The sequence below is a fragment of the Nasonia vitripennis genome, chromosome 4 (genome assembly GCF_009193385.2).
Source record: "Nasonia vitripennis strain AsymCx chromosome 4, Nvit_psr_1.1, whole genome shotgun sequence".
NCBI lineage: Eukaryota > Metazoa > Arthropoda > Insecta > Hymenoptera > Pteromalidae > Nasonia > Nasonia vitripennis.
Window position 1 is genome coordinate 15,395,427 of NC_045760.1, and position 20,947 is coordinate 15,416,373.

Below are 20,947 nucleotides of genomic sequence, written 5' to 3' on the forward strand. Positions count from 1 at the left end.
TTTATTCCTGTAAGACCTGCGTATAGACGCCCTGAGTGCAGGGTGCAGTGTATTAGATCGCTCTGTTTTTCTCCCTCTGCAGCAGTCAATTCCGATATACCGGCAGCGAATTCGAACGAGAAAAAAAGAATGTACTCGACGCGTAATAACGCACGAGGAATCATGAAAAACGCGCTTTTATTCGCGGAGAACCGGAGAACGAAAGAGCAGGCTCGAAATTCATAGCTCGCAGATATTCGATCAGCTTCTTTGTCGTCCGCGGCACCATTGTGCTCGGCTTTTATTTTCGAGAACTAATAATGGCTTTGTTAAAAATTTAATAAAGCTATACATTCCTCTTGCACTATTGCACGCGCATAACGCGATTCGCGACTTGATCAACAATGCGAGCTTCGGTTCGATCTAGCTGCGCGTGACAATGATTGCAAACGCGTGTATGCGAAGGCAGAGAACAGGCTGTTTTAAAAATACCAGCGCACATCGTAAATATAGCCCGACGTCGAAAATAAAAAGCCCGTAACGCGCGAGGCGAAAACAAATCTCCAGAGAGCAAAGGAGCCGGGCCTCCAAAGAGAGCAGTCAATCGTAGCTGCCCTCGTCGATCAATCGCCCGATGCCGCGATGTATATTCCTCGCAAATAAACGTTGTACACTCTCTTACGCGTATCGCGCCCACATGTGCTGTTGCTGTCCGACAAGATCAACGCACATCTCTCTCTCTCTCTCTCTCTCTCTCTCTCTCTCTCTCTCTCTCTCTCTCGGGAGGTCGATGAAAGGGAAAGGCCATCGACCGAGACCGACTTCTGACAAATTTCCAATCAACTTTCCATTTCTCTCATGCATTATTATATGAGCTTTCATTAACCTGACAGTTCATGCGCGGGGGTGGGTCTGCCGCCATTGATATTTACCCGGTTTTAATACGATGTTTAATAAATATTTGAAATGCCATTTTCTCGACCCTCTGCTCTCGCGTAAGACCGTTATTTTTTAACTGCCGTCTGAATAATCAAGCATCAACGCTGTGCGTGTTAAATAAGGTATGCGAGTCACGCGGCAGCAACCTCCGCTCGTAAAGTAGGCGCGTAAATTTTATAACGCCTGACGGGGACGCCTATGGTCGATACCAGCGTCGAAAACTCTCGCCGATCGCGAGCGTACAACTTGCAGGATAAACACCAACTCACCATATCGCCGAAGAGCTGACCCTCGTCCGGGCAGGCGGGACTAGATGGCGCAGCCATGTGGATCCAGCCAGGTCGGGGCTCTCGAACCGGCAACAGGACCCGGTGCACCGAGCAGCGCGGGTCCTTGGCCAAGCGGCGCATGACGCACGACAGCACCGTCTCCTGGACCTCCTTGTCGGCCAGGGCGTCTTCCGGGAAGGGGACCGGCTGCAGCAGCGCCCCGAGACCCGGTCGCCAGTCGGCGTACTCGGATCTGCGCGACACACGTGAAAGCGAATTAGGACATTTAATTGTAATGAGCTGGCTTTTTGTAGCTCCGAGACGAGGGCGTCAAATTCATTCGTTCATTAATATGCAAATTGGAAGCGTATATGGAACGACGCACGTAATGCGCAAATGAAAATTAACGTCTCCGTTGCATAAATTACAATTGTTGCGTATACGCTTTCGTGTGAGCAATTAAAGCTTGCCGTCGCGCGGCAAATTTAAAGCGCAGGCACCAGGTGCGCGCGTAATGCAAGCCATAATGCGCTGATTCTGCTCTTATATAAATAGAAACGTTCTGCTCACGTACGCAATGTTCAGAACGAGAAGATAGCATCTTAAGGGTGGCAGTGACGTGGGCGCGGCCTCCTCCGCTTGCTGTTGCTGCTTGCAGGAGCTCACCTCGAATCTGGAACGCAGAGGGGATCGTAAAACTGTTGCTAGCGCTGCGTTCTCGTTAAGAAAATGATGAATAGTTTAGGCATTAGTTTACGAGCGCGAGACTATGCACCGCAGCCTCTCTTTTAATAAGAAATAACCTGTGGAATATCGCAGCGACGCAGATGGAGACGAGGTTGGGCAGGATCCTGGGGTGCGGGCAGTCGCTGCCGGGCCCGTGGACCGAGGCGACGTAGTCCCTGATGGCGAGCTCGCCGTCGACGTTCTCGTAGAGCGCGGCGATGAAGACCTGGAGGAGCCGGCGCATGTCGGGCGACTTGCCGAAGTCGACGGTGTGCTTGAGGCAGCGCGTGATCGCCGGGCTGAGCGCCATGACGAGGGGCGAGCGCGGGTGTCGCTGGGCCAGCCGGGCGAGCGCGCGGGCCAAGCTCGGGGGCAGAGCCGCGCGCTCCAGGAGCGGCGCCGCGACGTTCAGCACGGCCTCGGCCCAGCTGCGGCCCTCGCTGTCCTCCTGCATGACGTCCGAGTTGCTCGTCGAGTTGATCGAGTTGCTGATGGACAGCTCCTCGTCCGGCGAGGAGTCGTCGATCAGCTTGGAGATTATCAGCGGGCCGTTGCTCGTGATGCCGTTGTTGATGGCGTTGGTCGCGGCCGTCGCGTCGTCGCCCCTCTCCAGATGGCTCGGCTCGTCCAGTAGCTTGGCCACCGACTCCAGCGGCGCTCCCGCCACTCGCTCGTCCTGAAAGCGCCGCGTTTTAACTTTGCCACCGCCGCGCGCGACCAATCTCGTCCACTACGCGGTCCTTACCTGCAGAGGCGTCCAGAGCGCAAAGTCGACGAGGGCCTTGAGCTCGCGCAGCACGACCTCCTCCTTCGTGGCCTCGGACACGAGGTGCTGGTACTTGTAGATGCTTTTCTGCAAAATCAAAGAGAAAGCTCGCATCGACCTCTCGTCTTATTTTACTTTGTACTCGGCAGTCCGCTGCTGCGGCCCGCGCGTATAAATTTTCCTCGGCATAATGCCGGGCGGAGTTAGTTGCCGATTCTCGTTGAAAAATTCAGAAAGTCTTACCTTCCAGAGTATGGAGTGGTACCACTGATCCCGCGTGTAGGCGTTGCTCGCCTGGAGCAGAAGCGAGCCGTCGGGCAGGACGATTCTTAGGCAGTATTTGTAGGTCGGATCCCATCGAGCGACCGCGTACACCTCCGTCATGCTGCTGTAGGGCACTGGCTGCTGGAGGAACCCGGTCAGCTGTGGCACAAGAGATAACGACCTGCATTAGCACAACTGTATATAGCTGTGCGCTTTATTCTCGAGACTAGCTATTATGCCTATAACAGGCTAGTACGCCGTTTCGAGACAACATCCCTTTCATACACGATCGCCCAATTAAGAGTGAGCTCAAACGGTCTATGCAGGAAGCGGCATGTCCTGCACCGTGACCTGGTTTTCCTCGTCCCGCTGCTAATACACATAACGATGCGCGAGTACTCGTTCGGAAGAGTAAGCAGACAGAACTATAATTTGAGGGAAAACAACGGAGATAGCTAGATAGGTATATCTCCGTATAATCGTCTCGGAAATTTCGAAGCTTTCGAAGTCGGGACGTCGACATATTATTGGGTCGAGTATATATATATATATATATATATATATATATATATATATATATTTAAAAGCTCTCTCTTTCAGCTCTCCCTCCAAGAACAGCATGTATAATTCTCGAGCCGTCGAGTATAGTTGGCAGCAACAACAACAAAGCGAGCGAGCGGTCATTGGCTCGACTGCTGAATTTCCAGCCTCGGGTTACGATCCTCGAGAGGGAGAGAAGAGCGATTAAAATATTGCCACTGGCAGAAGGCTCGGAGTGTGTCGGCTCAGATGCAGTCTTTTCGCCGAGAGAGGATGTTGAAGGAGCTTCTACGAATTCAAAGCAGAGCAATAGAAAGCCAAAGTATCCTACTGGAAATTTCGCTAACGACAAGCGTCAAACGCGTCCAGCCCTTGTCTAACCCGATTTCCGATTTCCCCCCTTGCGGCAGTCTCTGAATCCTGTATAGAGATATCTCGTCAAAGCTCGAAGCAACGGTACACCGGTACACCGACGCGTGTCGGCTTTGCTATTGACGCTCGCAGTTTCCAGCTACGCTCGGCTGTGCGGTAATGAGCTTGTGCCTCTCGAGAATACTTTGCTCTTACCCCACTCAGCGGCTTATCGCGAGGCATTGCGTGGCTTCACCGACGAGAAGTTCAACGCGGCGTGTGCAACGAAAGCTCTACGTGAAAGATTACCGCGTTAGTGTGCGTTAGATGGTAATCGCAGTGCGCGCGTGTTTGTTTGGAACGGCCGAGCACACAGGCGGCGGGCATGGCATACATACGACACGGAAGCTCTTTCAGGCTATACGTATAGATGTATGTATATAGCGATATACGGGCGGCGGCAGTGGAAATTGAATTTATTATATATGCAGGTATAGCGCGCTCGTATATTAGGTGACGGATGTTTACGCGCGCGCGTATGCAACATACGCAGGCAGAAAGTTCGGCTTTGTCGTCCGTTTGGCGCGCGGGCCTGCGCAAAACACTCGCATATGTTTACGAGGCGCAGTGTGTGTATAGCGCGAATTATTCTCTATGCACGTATATACGAATGTGCAGCGTGTGCGTGTATTATACAGCCAACGGTGTAGCCCGAGAATCGTGTCCGCATAACGCCGAGGGAAAGAAAAATAGACTACTGCCGAGTGCAGACGGGCGCGTTATAGATACGCCCAAAGAGCTCGACCGACGTTCGAAGAACACAAAAATAACGGAATTCGATACACACACACACACACACACACACACACACACACACACATGGGAGGATCGAGTCGCTCCAGAGCTGAGCAGCCAGTACGACGGATTTGTTTTCCCCGACTGTCTGCAACCCCGTCGCTAATGGTAGACACGAGCGAATACGAGAATGAGGCGTGCGTAAATATAAAATATATGAGAGCGTAAACAGCGGCATTACTCACGCGGCGCGACCCCGCGACGGAGACTTGCCATATCGCGTGCAAACGTGCACGAAGGTTCTTTTCTCCCCGTCATAGGCGTATACCGAGAAACGTTACGACTAACAGCGCTCTTACGACAGCTAAGGAAGAGACCAGCTGAAAATTGTGATAAAGCGAGAAAACAAAATGAAAAGCACTCGGGCAGATTGAAATCGGCAGCCCCGCTGTTCGCGAAGAGTAAATAATATAAGAGTAGTATATTAGATACATCAGCACAATCACGCAGTCGCGTAAAAATACATAAACACTCGGCGAGTGGAAAAGAATGAGTGCCGGGCGAAAATGTTATTCTGACCCTCGATTAGCGCAGGTGCTGCACGATAAGCGAATATTTAGGGGCAATTGGTTAAGTTAGCCAGAGTGCGCGAGTGCAGCGCGGCAGACACGTCGCAGAGCTTTCATTCACGCGCCTTATCGCGCGCGAATTTCGTCTCGTGCGACGAATATTCTGCACGCACGGTCTGCGAGTCGTCGATTGATCGCAGCCTGACGTGGGCGTTGCGCGTATCTCGAGCTCCGCATTAGCTTGCCTCCGCCGATAAAAAACTTTCTCGCGTCACCTCTAGACACGAGTGATTTTCCGCAGCCGGTCGAGAATCCAATTTTCCGCGGACGGCGCGCAAATTTTACGAGGCGCTTTTACGAGAGGGTAACTCGCGGGCGGACGTCCTTTTCTTCGCGCTCGTTCTCGTACACATATAATACCTTTTTCGCTCGCGTGCGAGGCTAGCTATGCTCGAAGCGATATATCTGACGGCTCGTTCGTCTAACGAGTTACGCCGACGTGCGGTATAATCAACCGCGAGCGTGCGGGAAAAGTATATTTTCAACCGGTTTAATTGAGGGCTGTACGCGGAGCTGCGGCGTCGTCGTATTTCGACGGTTCATCGATATTCGAGTAGATCGAGTTCGGGTACGGTTAGCCGCCCGACAAAGCCATATACGAGAGAGGGTATATAAACACGTATGCGTATATAAACACACGGCGCACGCGGCGATTACGCGCGATAACGGCCGCATGACGACAGAGAGAAAGACTCGTCGAGGAAAGTCGCGCGCGAGAGCAAAGTACCGCGTGCATGCAGGAGAGGCGAGGTTCGATCCGTCGCGCGGGGGCGGCCGCGATCGATTAACCATTGACAAACGCGCGGCGCGCTGGCCTCCTTCCGCTCTCGCGCTCTCCTCTTATTCTAGCTCGGCGATCCGGCACTGCTGTTTACGCAACGACGCTCTATACACTGTGCGCCGTGCACTCGCGCGGTTGACCCACTTTGTGTCATATATACGCGCGCACATGTACATGCATGTGAGCCGCATACGTCAGAGCTGTTTTAACTCGTTTCAAAGTTTCTTTGCGGCGCGCGGCCGAGAGGAGGATCGCACTGTATCAGTCACTGATACTAGAGGGAGAGAGGGAGGCGATGCGGTGTATTGTACGACGACAGTTTTTCCTACTTCGAGAGATTTTCAGTATAGTTCAAGAAATCGACGAGACCGTCCAATCATATAACGTGGTATGTTGCACTATCCGCGCGAGACTGAATGGCGCCGCTATAAGTATGCGCGTCTCGAAAAAGACGAGAAGATCGAGCCTTCCCGCGCTCTATCCGCATCGATCGCGGCCTCCGAGCTGGTTACATTATATAGCCATAATACATGAATTAAAAGCCTCTCTCTCGCTCTCGTCGGCGAGTCAAAGTATAACGCACCCGCCTAGAAACCAGTGCCCCAGTATTAGACCGGCAGCTAGCGCCTCAACGACCCCGCGGTGCTAGCAGCTGACTGCGTCATCGCGCGAGAGCGCAGGAGGCGGCGACGCATCGACCATGCGGAATTCCGGCCGCGATCGATTTCGCGCGCGCGCCGCCGCGACGCGAGGCTGGAATATACGCATATTCCGCTGAAAATGAACGCTCGGATCGACGAACGAGCTGTACGCGAGGACCTGCGAAGACCTGAAGACGATGCTCCGCGTGCACTGCACGATGAAAGGGATGAAAGGGAGTGTGCGCGCACGGGCATTTGCAACTATATACATACATACATGTATATACATATTACCGCACGTGACACACGAGGCTGAAATGGGTCGCCGATGAGGGATGACATCAAAGGAGCGCATTCGATATACGAATTTCGGAGAGCTGTCTTATTTTTCCCAATGTATATACGCGTACACGTTTTCGTTACGCAAGCAGGAAGAAGGTCGCGGTGTAATTAAAGTTAAAGAACTCGGCTGGGGCTTTTCATGAATGACAGTGTATTATCGAGCCAGAATTTTGCTCCACTTAATAACATGCGCCGTACGCCATCGATTTTACACACATACACTCGATGTTTCGTTGCATGCAAGAACGATCGACGGCGCGACTTTTTCGTCAGCACGTCCCTCTCTTTCTTTCTCTCATCCTTGCCGGGGGGTGGATCGATGAGTGTTTCTCCTGCGACGAGATGCGTCTTCGCGAACTAAGCGAGGCTCTAGCGAGGCTCTAGCGAGGCTCTAGCGAGGCTCTCGCTCTCTTGAGGTCAGAGCTGCTCTATACAGCCTCGGAGTCATCAGTCTTCCGCGGAAAATCAATTTACGCCAACTTTTCTCGCCGGCGCCGCCGCTATCGAGCTCTTCAACTGGATTATTTACTCATTGATACGGGGCTAATTAGATACGATTATGTGCGAGTGAAAACTTTCGACCACTCGAGAGAACGGCGTTGAATTTTAAATCAGGTTAAAAGATGAATGATCTCTCAGTTGCGCTCGCGCGGGGGCGAAGGGGGTTGACCGCGCTGACCTAGTTTTTTCGCTCGTTTAGAATTTTCGTGCTCCATATCTCTGTGCATTATGAGCGGCAACGTTTTCGGCTGCTGATGAAGTGCTGTAGCCGCGAAGGGGATTCGTCTTGAGTCGCGGAATTAAACACAATTACGATGACAAAGCAGATTTATGGCCGCGAGTTTTCTACGAAAAAGTGACGCAACTTTTGGCACCGATTGCCTGGTCGGATCGAAAATCCGCGTAAAAAGCAGCGCCGAAAAAGAAAGAAAACAAAAAGTGCCGATAAGCAGGGCAGATGATCCACGCGCTACGCACACACAAGCCGAGCTTTCATTCAAGCGTGAGTATGTAAACCCGCGCGCTAGCTCGTTCCGAGATATACTTGCCTACGTCAATTAGAAGTCTGTCGCTTGACGTTATAACCGTCTCGAAAAAACAGCTCCTCGTACACGCGTGCGATATCGCACGGACAAAATTATCGGCGTCCGAATTTCACGGAGACCACCGCGCTATACACGCTTATACTGAATATGCCGATGCAAAGAGGATTTAACGTCAGGAAATTCACTCATTTTTCTTAGATCCGCCTTGAGGAAAGAGGCGGCTCGACGTCATCAGTCGAATGAGTTTACGCGTACGTACATTCGTTGCGATGCAATTCGCGTACTCCGAATCGAACCCTGTCGTTAAGATAGTAAAGCTTTCTCAGTGCAAGGGTATATTACCTAGTTCCGAGAACGCGCAACAACAATTAGCCCGCGCACGCGCGCGCGCAAAAAGCCCTCGAGGCAGCAAAGAGGGCATGCTAATCCCGCGAACTCAGCAGCAACAGCAGCATGATATAGCAGCGAGGATAGGTCTTCGCTCGCGCTCAAGGTTCTATACACTACTGCGTTGGGCTCCCACCACGCATATGTAAAAAGTGCGCGCTCCCCGCATATATAGGCCTGTCTGGCCGTGCGCGCGATAAAAATTAATATTAATTAGGCGGCCTGCAGCGAGCAAGCCGAAGAGTTTTCTCTCGGTCGGCCCGGGTCAGACGTGCGCTGCTCCGTGTTCCCGTTCCTCTGTGAATATAGGGTGCACGAGCGCGAATGACGTCAGAGAGATAGAAAGAGTACGTGTGTGTGTGTGTGTGAGAGAGAGAGAGAGAGAGAGAGAGAGAGCGGGGGTGAATCTAGGCCGAGGGTTGAACGACTGCTGAAGCAGTCTCGAGCGAGGAAACTAGGCCAGCGGCCGCCGCCGCGCGCGCACCTCGCCGAGCTACTGCATCCCTTGAATGAACCGAGCGAAGCGGCCAAAAGCCCCGCGATAAGCGACGCCGCCCCCCAGCGACAGGGTGCATCGGCTCGATGGCGATTTCTTCCTCTCCTCTCCGCGATGACGACGGTGTGCAAAAAGCGTTTGCGCAACCACCGATGATCAGGTGATGCGGGGGTTATTATCGAGCGCATCAAAAGAGCTTTGGGATCGAAGACGAACTGATGCATTCCGAGAGCTTCAATTTACAAGTCTATACAGATACAATGTACACGAGTGTGAGAAATATTGCATACGATGCGCACATCGTCGTCGCGGCAACGCTGCACTTTTTGGCTCTCATACAGCCGTCGCTCTCCTTGTGTGGATATAAGAAGCGGCGAGGGACTATATGCGCTGCATAAACTCTCTGGCTTTGGCGCATTTTAATATAAAGCTCGAAGAAAGCTCGTGACGACGCGGAACCGAAGAAGGCCTTCTTATACAAAGTGTATACGAGAGCTAGAGAGAGAGAGAGAGAGAGAGAGAGAGAGAGAGAGAGAGAGAGCTGGCTGCTCTGCTCCGCAGTGTGTATGTAGGTCACGCGAAGGCTGGCTCTGCATGCGCGCGTGATCGAGTCGCCCCTCCGCCTGAGCATGTATACTGTATCCCCAGACACGCACGCACACGCAAGTTTAAATTAAAAAAGTTTGACGCTCGCGAGTGTATTGTTGGAGGATTGAAAAGCGATTTTAAAAACGACGATTATATATATATATATATATATATATATATATATATATATATATATATATATATATATATATATATATATATATATAGGTACACGGGGATTTAAGCGGCTGATTCGCTTGGAAAGCGGCATGATCTCGTATGACTATAGAGCAATTTGAAAAGTTTGCGTATCATGTATTTGTATATAGCCTGGAGCCTTATCCGAGCGACTGTATATATGTGCATTCGCTTTGAGAACTTGGATAGGCGCAGTCGCGATTTGTTATAGCCGCGTGCACAAGTGGTCGCCGCCGGGAATCGGTCAGACACGCGCCGCGCGCAAGGGAGCTTTCTTTCGCTTATCGCTCTCTGCGCGTTAATTGCGCTTTTATTATATTATTCTCGCAGTGCGCGACAGTGACGAATGTGTATAATATAACGATCGCGAAATGTATATATATATATATATATATATATATATGTATATATAATGTATTCGAAAATTACCATACATCTCGTTCTTTGCAGCGATATTTCACTCCTTTATGTCCACTTGCATTTAGATTGAATGCCGAGAATATATAATGATAAAGATATCTACGCAGCGCTGACGCGGAGGGAGAAAATAACAACCTCATAATTTAACTAAGTATACCTTACTTTACCCACGCCTAGAAATTCGCCCGGAAGCACAAGTTCCCGTTCGAAGCTTTGATAAAAAAAAAATAGAAGCTTCCCGCTTGATCGAATCGCGCAGCCACCTTGATTTCGTTGCCGTTATACTTGCGTGACTTCGATAGCGAGGGCTCCTTTTTGCGATGACGCGTAAGTTGCGTCGAAGTCTAAATCGGAAACTAATGCGAGAAGAAGCAGCGAAGCGGAACTCGTGGGCCAACTGTTATGTCAACTGGATTATAATATCTGATGCAGTTATCGAGGAAAGGCTTGTTTAAAAAAAAAACTCCGACGGCCTATACGCGGCTAGATATCCCGTCGAGTTGTGCAATTTGTATACAAACGAGAAAAGATGAGCATCGCGCGTTGGATAACATTTTTTATCGGGGATATAACAATTCCTGCAGAGACACGATGACTCGCGCTTCTTTTCCGCGGCGATTTTTACACTGACCAGCTGTGATATCAAGAAAGATTCTGCTCTTTTTTTTAAATATAGCCTGCTGCGTACTTGGCGCGGAAACGTATAATATAGAAAGCCTGGGACCGGATGGAGCATCATCGATAATCGCTGACGAATTCATTAGAAATTCTAATTCCGGTGTGTATTATGAGAGATTCGAGCCCACGTGCGCGCGCCGTTGAAGAGTTGAGCGCCGAGCGTTACATAATCTCGCGTTACACACTCGACGACGTGTAATCGTATTACGAAAGGTTACGCACACTATGTCCATGCTTTAATAATTTCGGTTTGACTGAGGCCGCTCGGTGCGTAGAACGCGACCTTAATAATTCTCGAAGACTTAAACAGGAAGGTGTGCTCAAGTACAGGGTCGGGCGTGCCGATGATTTATGCAAAATTCAATTAGACCATTGAATTCGTATAATAGTATTAGAAAAGTCGAGCTCTCTTACCCGAATTAAAATTTGTTTACGCCGACGAGCGTCCAGCGGAATAGCCATCGTCGTACTGCTATGATCCCCCGCTTAGACAAATACACGTCGCTGACCCTCGGTTGAATTCTTTTCACGCACATATACAATGTCTAATGCGAGAAGCGCCGCCAAACAAGTATATCGCACTCTGTGCTCGCGAACCACGTCAATAATTAACCGCTGGTGCGACGCAGAAAAGCGCGTCTTGCATAATGAAGCGAGGTGTACGTGCCGAAGGGCCTGCTTGCGACCTTACTTAATGTTTGAGCGACGAGTATACACGTATATTTATGCGTATATATCGCGAGCAAAAGAGACGCAGCAGTATAGTTCCAGGACGATTATGTCCGGGCGCGGGGCGAACCTTGAATTTTTCAAAGCGTGCGTCTATAGAGAGTATACGCACAGCCGCGCTTACAGGGAGAGAGTTGAAAAGCCGTGCTTTTGGCGTGGATTTTCGAGAGACGAAATTTTCTAGAAATGCGAGCTCGGCAAAGAGTTTAACGGATTTTTACCCGCACCAAACAATGCTGGAAAGCTGAAATTCGTTTCCCGTGAGGCGAACTGGCCAACGCACAATATACTCGGAATTCAGTTCCTCCTCCGCGGCGGCGAGCATTCTTTTAAATTCCGGCCATTTTCAAGACTTTCCGAATGAAGTTTTTCAAATCGCCCGGGAGAGGAGTGTCCCTTTTGCCAATTTTTGTCCGGATAACGGTCGAGCTTTCGCTCACTTTTGCGCGCGTGTACTTGTGCTAGCGCACTAGGCGTCGAATATTTCAGAACTGATATAATAATAAATATAATAATAATTAATCGTATAAATGAGTCCTAAAGATGAGGTCCGATCGGAACTTTGCAGGAGACTTTCTCGAGGCAAATTTTCACGACTGCAGCAACGAAGAGATTGCGCAACCACACATAAGATATCCTAACCAAACTGTTGCCTATCTGCCTGCACGTATACTTATGCGTATCGTGAGCCCCCCGAGATCCGGCTTACTTCCACGGATATGGCCTCCTAGTGTCGGATGCGTTCATATTTGCGTGCGTGATGAGATTTTCGAAAATCGAGATTGCCCTTCGAACAATTTGCTCCGAGGCGGGGTGCTTTTGAAATTTCAATTACAGATGCCGACTTATTGTGAAGTAGAGTATTGCAAGAAGTAGCGTCGTTATATCCAGGAGCCAAATCGCTCCGGTGCGATGATATATATATATATATATATATATATATATATAGAAAGAGAGAGAGAGAAAGAGAGAGAGAGAGGGATGGAGGAAATTTTACATCGATCGACTCGCGGATTATCGGTAAGCACGCGCCGACGATCCCTTTTCCTCGTTCACTCGCGATATATAATGGCGGGCCTTCGCCTTCTCTCTCCGCCTCTCGTTTTCCACTCTCATTTCCTTTTCGCGCAAGCGTGAAATTGGCTGCTGCTATTCTTGATTAATCAAACACGTGCTCCCCAGCGGAAATAATTTTCTTATGCAAATTATGCCGATACCGCATTGAATTTCAGTTGCCTGGTCTCGAGCTCAGCTAATTTTGAAACTTTTGATTAAATCGCGCCGCGTTTGTTCATTCGATATCACCGCAGTGAGATTTTAATTATCCTGTTGACAGGTAGAACATTTCGGATGAATATATAACGCCTTGTCTTCGCGCTCGCGGCGGGAGAGCAGACAAAACACATCGCGAAGTCGCTTGTCCTTCGGTGCACGTTTGAAATAAACTTGTACTTACAATATATAATGCGTTGGATTTTTTGCTCGCGCATTATTGTTCGCGGCAATGGAAAATACGACGCGTGACGTCAACGGCTGATAAATTTTAATTGTCATTCGCGGCGATTATTATTGCATTAAAATACCTGTGCGCCGTCGGGGCATCTTTTGGCATAATTTTATTTGCCCGCCTGAATTTAACTCACTTGTATATACAACAATCTGTATAGGTGAGATAAAGCAGTCCTCTCACACTTCTAATCATCGCACGATCGACAAATTTTATCGTTTCGCGACGTCGGTCAATCAATCGAATCAACAACAACCGCGCGTCACTCACAAAATCCCGGCGGGGGAAGCCGTGGCGGGAAGTAGACGATCACTCTGTGTAAACGTATGTGCGACCGACGATATCGAGCTCCCCGAAATCACGGCACATCAAACAGATTCCAAAAAAGAAACTTGCGGAGCGACGATCGATACGCGAAACATTTCTGTCTACCTATACGCGATAGTTGTGAGCCTACGTAAACGCATTGTGATCGCGTTTAAACGTTTTCAAATCAAATGGAAATTCGTGGATGATGTTCGTCCGATGCAGTACACCATTACCGACTGCTAATCCGATTCGATACAGGCTTCATTATACGCATGAGACGCGCGCAACGTATTAATCGCGGATCATCTCGGCTTTCAAAGTTCGCTACACACTGGGGAAAAAAGAGAATAAATTTAATCTCGAGAAACAAACAACAACGCTGTAGTCGTCGTATGGTTCAGCAGCAATAATTGTGCGACAGATAAGCGAACAAAAGTAACTCGTGCATTCTACAGCATAACGCCGCGATTCCAAAGTGCAAGAGGACTTTCGCAACACGACGCGCTGGTCTTTGAGAAGATAACGCGCTTATAATCTTCAAGCCCCTATCCATACAATGCGCGCTGTAAAGCGACGACGAGTGGATTAACTCGATTTAAACGCGATATGATCTCGCGTCGTCGGCTTCTTTGTTGTGCGTGTTTCTGCAGGGATCCTCATTCGCGGGCTTACGCCGTCGGTGACGCGGTTTAATCGGAAAGCTTCGCGTATTTAAAAATTCCCGAGGCGACGTATAGCGAGTCAACAAACCTTTACACTCCTGTTGACTGTATACAGCTGATACACAGCAGCTGACATGTTTACTATTTAGGACCAATAAACATTTTGAAAATTTTCCTATATTGTGAGCGTATAGGTGTGTTTGTGTGTGTACGTGCGCGACAGCTGGAAGTAATCTTGGCTTGGTTTTTCTGACACGCGACCGAGCTGCCGGTATGTCGTTGTATACTGCACACGCGGAAGGGATATCGTTATTACTGTACACGATAAACGGGCGAGTTGTAATTAATGGTATTGGTTGAGCGCCGGCGATGCGTCAGAGAGATTTCTCGAAATCGCTGAATATCTCAGCGAAATTTTTGAAAACCTCAGCTAACTCTGCGCGAGCTTACACCTATATACATACGTAAGAGAGAGCATGAATCGCTGCACAGCTATGGCGTCACGAAGTTCTCGGCCAACACAAGAGACGTCGCTTGCTATCGTGAAAATTGAACATTCTCTATTCAGCTCTATTAACACGACGCGTATCAGGCTCGATTACGAAATCATACGCGAGCCTGCAATGAGGCATCGTCGGAAACGACGACGGCACGTGCTCACAGTCCCGAAAATTATGTAGTCGACGAGAGGCAAGCGGCTTCATTCAATGCCAGTTGTTTTTGCTCGCGTGTTGTCGGCGCACAGCGCGACATTTGAATATCGAATAAGAGCAGTATGTAGATTCGAAAGGGAGGGAGAGTGCGCGCGTGAATTAAACGCAGATCAAACGGCGGTCCATGACTTTGTGATAAAAGCGCAGGAAATGTGCAACGAGTCCGTTCGAAAGTTATAAGACGATAAGAATTCGGGGGACACACCCAGCTAACCAAGTTGCTGCCATCAGGTATACATTTTCGAACTCAATGCGTCCGAAGACGCCAACGAAAATTCGTTGTTTGAAATTTGTTCATTGAGACGCTCCCAAAATAAGAGACACGCGATTCATGCATGCAGGTGATTTTCTTCGGAGCGTTCATTTCATCAATCGCGCACACAAGGATGAATCGAGCGTATCAGAATCGCGCGCGGTCGTAGACACAACACTCTCGAGAGCATCAGTCGCTGCAGCGGTTCATAATGTACGCGCGTCTGTCTGTGTGTATATACATATATTTATATACAGAGAGAGAGAGAGAGAGAGAGCGTCGTTACGATGATCTAGAGAGAGAAGAGTGCCTCGCGCGCTCGCGCGCCGCTATACTGAAACCAGGGTCAGCTTTGACGTCAACGCGCGCGCGGCTCTCTCACGCGCTCCTGAGTATGAGTATACGAGTTGTTGTAAAAGCGCCGCAAGAAACCCGAACTCGGAAAGAGCGAGAGAGAGAGAGAGAGGGAAAGACTCGTCGCGTCGATTCGCGCCTCGCGCACCTGCGATATGAAGATCTTCTCTGGCGATTTCCCATACCTAAATCTATATATAGACACTGCGAGAAAGATATTTTGTGACGCGATTTATTAGTTGATTCAATTAGCGCGACGATCGATCAATTAATAAATTATTACTATTGCGCAAAAGTCGGTTTCGAAAATTCTCTAGCTAAGCAAACTTGTTCTCCTTGATACACATGTATATCTTGTAGTACAGATGTGAAAGAGATTTTATTTAAACGAGAGCTTCGCGTTAAGAGGCTCTCTCTCTCTCTCTCTCTCTCTCTCTCTCTCTCTCTCTCTCTATCTCCCTCTCTCTTTAATAGCGGTATAGAGTGTCCGAAAAAACTTTTCATTTCCCCGGACGAGAGTTGGGCATATAGCCTCTTCCGCTAATCTCCCAAGCGTATATTACCATAATGAGTTCCTACAAAAGGATTGGTCGTTATTAACTATATGACTCGTCGGACCTTCTTCTCGTAATTAAAAATCCACTCGGCTCTTCAGCCACCAAAGTCGAGTGAATCAGCGGTCGCCTGCATAGCTATTCACATTTTTCTTCTTTTTCCTACGATGTATATAGAGGTATACACGTAAACGCACAGACTGTGCGGCTTCCGGTGCCTCAGACGAGCCCCCACCGCGAAGATGGGTCTGGTGAGAACGACTGTGTTACAATGCGTGCGGCTTTCGTGAGATAAAACGACTTTTTCTTGCCACTGGAACTAATACTTATAATCCGTTAATCACGAAGGAACTTGTTTGCGAATTTTTATCTTTTTCAAGAATTAAACTGCTTATCGAACGAAAGAGAGATAAGGGATATACCCATACTCAGCTCTCGATAGGTGTTCAGCAATGAGAATTTGGTGAAGCTTGCGATAATTCAGAGAGTGCGGACTTTAATACAAGGCTCAGCGCATACGGAATGGACTCTGACGGTGACAGTCGAGTGGATGGTCGTTTCATTTCCATTAGCGCGCTCAGGAGGAGCCCTGCCTCTTGTTTTTTCTCCTCGGCTCTAGCTACTACTTTTCCGTTGAAGAGTCTCGAGGCTGACGGTTTCGCTTTATTTATTTTTTTATTTATTTATTTTTTTGTTTGGTCGTGGTGATTAAGTTTGCCGACCCCGTCGAGGGCTTTTTAGTTAAAGGATGGTTTCAGCGGACGCAACGACAGTTGTACATATTGATGCCCACGTGTAAGAAAAAGCACACATAAAAAGTGACCGATTCGGTTGTATGCGATGCAGTATCGCCCGCTCGTTTGCGATAAGATTATATTATGTGTACAACAGTCGTTGCTCTACTTTGGAAGACGTCTCGCAGCTTATCTTCTTATCCTCGCGAGTACCTCGATTTGCCGCATCCTTTGTTCGCACTCCGAAAGCCCGGCTATATACATCGATTCCGCATTACAACATTCCGCTTATTCATTTTTCAGGCTCAGGCCGTAATATAGGTATATATACCGAGATATGTAAAAATTCGACTCTCATGATCCACGTTCCCCCAGGCATATGGGGCACCTAATTCCGAGCCGAGACGATATCTCCTATCTATCTTGTTACGATCGAATAGGTATTTCGCGCCCTGCTCGACCTTTCCAGCCAATTTTTTTCTCCCCGGCGCCGTCTTTTCCGAGTCCCGCGCGCGCACGCAATACATATATTATGACGTCTATGATACTTTATTGGTAAGTCCTTTCACATATTCTAGGCTGAACAAATTTCGCATCGTCGTCTGTACGTTCTCCGTCATACAGTCAATATTTAGCCTGCTATCGTCCGCTTCTCCTCAACTGTACGCTGTGACAATATTTATTGAAGTCGCGCGGTGTAGTGTGTATGTGTGTGCGTGTGTGCGGTAAATAGGAAAGCGGGATTCGTCTATGTCACATTGTCAGACGGGCTCGTTCATGCGAAGCTCTGTAACGCAAACAAAAACACATATTTTGAGAAAGAATTGTGTGATGCGCTTGGGCGCGGAGATCAGCTGCAGACGAAGCGCGTATAATACCGTGTCATCAACGGAAGCTGCGCGGATGCGGGGAGAAAAATTGAATTTTCAAACGATAACAATGAGCTAGTTCCTCGACTATCTCGGCGCGATAAAGTTCGAACACATCGGCTGCATTATATACGTACAGAGAGAGAGAGAGAGAGAGAGAGAGAGAGAGAGAGAGAGAGAGAGAGAGAGAGAGAGAGAGAGAGACAGACAGACAGACAGACAGAAAGAAAAGGGGAAATTCCAAGCGGATGATGATGATCGAACAACGCAAATGCATACACGACCGAGCGACCGAACGAGCGAAGTCTAATCTGCGCCTTTAGTCGAACGTGACGTTTCGCGGTGATAAATTCTGTTTTTGCAGCCGGAGTCAGTGTCTACGCACATCCCCCTTATCCCGCGTGTGCGCACATGCCCTCTCTCTCTCTTTCCGATTGGAAAATATACTACTTAATTTAACAATGAGAGCCGAGCAATCATCGGGAGACACAGCTTTTATATATTTCAAGCGACCATCACAGCGTTTTATTCTTAGCGGGCGGCGGATTACGATTTACGTACGCGCTCTCAATCCTCGCGCCGTATAGAAAACGCTCGTTTTGTTTTTCCCGCGAAAAGCGCACGGCCGTTCGTAAATTTCAATCGGCCCCGGAGCGAAAACAGATGACGCGGTGAGGAATTTCGCCTGGATCGCGATGGAATAGTAAGGCGAGTATATATCCGACCGTCTTTTTACTGCGCGCCTCGACGAACGGCCGATCACGAAAGAGAAATTTATTATGCCAGTATATACCAATGAAATCGAGCGCCGCGCGCCGGAGCGATAGAAAAAGTAATGGTCTTCGAGCTCGAGCTTCTATTTTTTCCTTTTTGCTGATAATAGTTATGCTTCATGATCATACTCTATTCTCGAATGTATTAACGGAATTTGGCCCGGTGCACACGTGTCACAAGGCTTCCCTTTGAGCTAAAAATTGTCGTATATTTCCGGTTGATTTTTTCGCTTTTTATTTTTCAGTGCGAAAATGACGAAAAACTACGATTGTATTTCCGAATATCATATACACATCCATCCTCGACTGGGCGGTGCATTAGCGGAGACCGATGATGCGCGCAGTAAGAGCATGCAGCTCAAAGTCTCTATGAAAGAAAGATGCAATCAAGCTCTAGTGCCCCAGTCGAGGTGCATTATGCAATGTGCATTGAATCTACGCTAGTCGCTACTTCACACACACACACACACACACACAGTCTGTGTCAGTTCGCCTGTGACATCGTCGCTCGCGCGCAAGAAGCTCGGCGGCGCAAAAAAGGCCTCGGCGCAAAAACTGCATTCGCTTCTTTTCTACTTGTGTGGACTGCGCACTATTTTTTAGCCACATGGCACGCACGAACCGCGTCACGAGCTGGACGTCACAAGGCGCATTAACAACGCGCTGCGTCGAAGGGGAAGTCAAAGAACTCTCTGTACTCATTATCATTTGGGAGCACGCGGCTCGATGCGCGCAAGTACACATATATATACACATCGGCCGGCGCTGACGACACTGCAGATGACAAAATGGAAAAGAGGGAGTAGGAGGGTGCGAAGAAAGGCTATTTCTGGAGATAGACGTATAACGCTGTCTCGAGCTGCACACGTGAGCGCATCGTCGGAGGTGAGAGAGAGAGAGAGAGAGAGAGAGAGAGAGAGAGAGAGAGAGAGAGAGAGAGAGAGAGAGAAAGAGAGAGAAAGAGAAAGTTAATTACAGTAACGCAAGTACACATCAGTTGAGCGTCGTTCGAGGAATGCTCGGGTTTCGTACGCGCGTTTTATACGAATTAACGATTGAGCGAATTTCTCGGTATCGTATAGGTATCATATACGTTTTAGGACTGTTTTGTCGCGCGCGCTTATGGCATCCTCGTATATAGCGGGTCTCTCGCTCCTCCTGACGCAACGTCGGTCGCGCGCGTTAAGGACTCGTCGCGCAGAATGCCGCGAGAGCCAGAGAAAAATAAAGAACGAGATCCATAGTCGTTCTTAAAATATCCACCTCTCTTCTCTCGCTTTTCTTTTACTACTATTTTTAGACGCGATAGGAATTTAAACTTCGGAGCCTCATTAGCTCATAACGAATAAACTTTTTTAATTTGCTCGCCCGAGCTATTCAATCCAGTGGTATGTAAATTGCGCACTCGAGAACGCTCAGGCTCCAGCTCTACCTGCGCGACGGTATAATAAGCAGAGCGTTTACCGATGCCTACATGCGGATCCTGCGAGGGGCGAGGGCAAAATGAAGGGAGAAATTCGGTAAATCCTCGGCGAAGTTGCACTGCATGCTTTTCTCGCGCCCGTATACATAATATGCGATCGGTCAATTTTCGCGGCCGTAATTGCTACCCCCCCCCCCTCCTCCTTTCTTGTAACTGTATTAGAAAAGTAATAGAACGTGCGAGATTGCTCCGGGCGAGCGCTCACCTCCTCTCTCTTCCGCGGAGATTTATTTATTTAGACTTTTCTGCGCGCGCCACGTCGAGTCCAATAAAGCAAGCTCGCGTGGATATTGTGTTCCCTTTGTTTTTCGCGAGTAGAACGAAAGAGGATTAAAAAAAAAGTTATTTGTCCGTCGCTTGACGCGCGCGCGCGCGCGAGCGATGCAGTTTTATATGCAGTGAGTCACACGAGCAATTGTAAAAGTACAAATGTATAAATCGGCCGCGCGGGAAATTTCCGGAGCATAATCGTGAGCTCCGGGGGCGTCGTCAATCATATATTTCCATCTCGAAAATTGACCAATACTCAGTTCGATAAAGATGGCGTCGACCTCTATAACTCCTTATCGCCCTGCGCAATCCTATCGCTTGCGCGCCCGTAGATGAACGGCACTCGCCGCGCGTATATCGTCGACTACAATCAAAGCCAGAAAAAAGGGACGTTATAGCGGTGACGCTCGTGTTGCGCACCTGGCTGTGATGCAATGCGGTTGACCCTTTCTTCTCGGCGCGGTTGCGTCAACGACGCGATGAGTCGTTGCTCTCTAATGAGCCATCTTAAATGTACCTTATTATATAGCAGCTCTGTCGACCGGAATGGAGTCTGCGGAGGTTTTTGTGTTCAGTCGTCATAGTACAAGTAGTTAGAATTTGTAACTCATCGATGACTTTGACGCGCGAGGGATTTAAAGAGGCTTCTATATTGTGCACGCTTTGCCCTGCGTTGTGCAACGCCGAATCCCTTCCGCGGGCAACCTTGTACGTTCATCCGAACTTGGTTGGGAGAGAACGGATTTCAACGTCGAGAGCTATACAGTATAAACTGCTGCAACGAGCAAGTTTTTGTCTACCTTAAAAAATTTTAATAAGACATTGAAAGCCGCATATATAAATTATCCGACGCGCAACTACTCATCGATATTAGCGCGACGTAGTTTTTCGTCGACGCCTAT

General features: G+C 48.9%; 1 protein-coding gene across 5 annotated transcripts in view; it reads right to left on the minus strand.

Annotated features, from left to right (window-relative positions):
* The window catches only part of LOC100114633 (C-Maf-inducing protein), a 30,567-nt gene that overhangs the window by 3,335 nt on the left and 6,285 nt on the right, over positions 1–20,947 (minus strand). For all 5 annotated transcript variants that reach the window (XM_031928529.2, XM_031928527.2, XM_031928528.2 and 2 more), the window contains 5 exons: positions 2,923–3,102; positions 2,659–2,766; positions 1,991–2,589; positions 1,762–1,860; positions 1,188–1,440 (listed from right to left, as the gene is read on the minus strand). In XM_031928529.2, the coding sequence (XP_031784389.1) occupies positions 1,188–1,440; positions 1,762–1,860; positions 1,991–2,589; positions 2,659–2,766; positions 2,923–3,102 (1,239 nt within the window). The remainder of the gene's footprint in view (positions 1–1,187; positions 1,441–1,761; positions 1,861–1,990; positions 2,590–2,658; positions 2,767–2,922; positions 3,103–20,947) is intronic.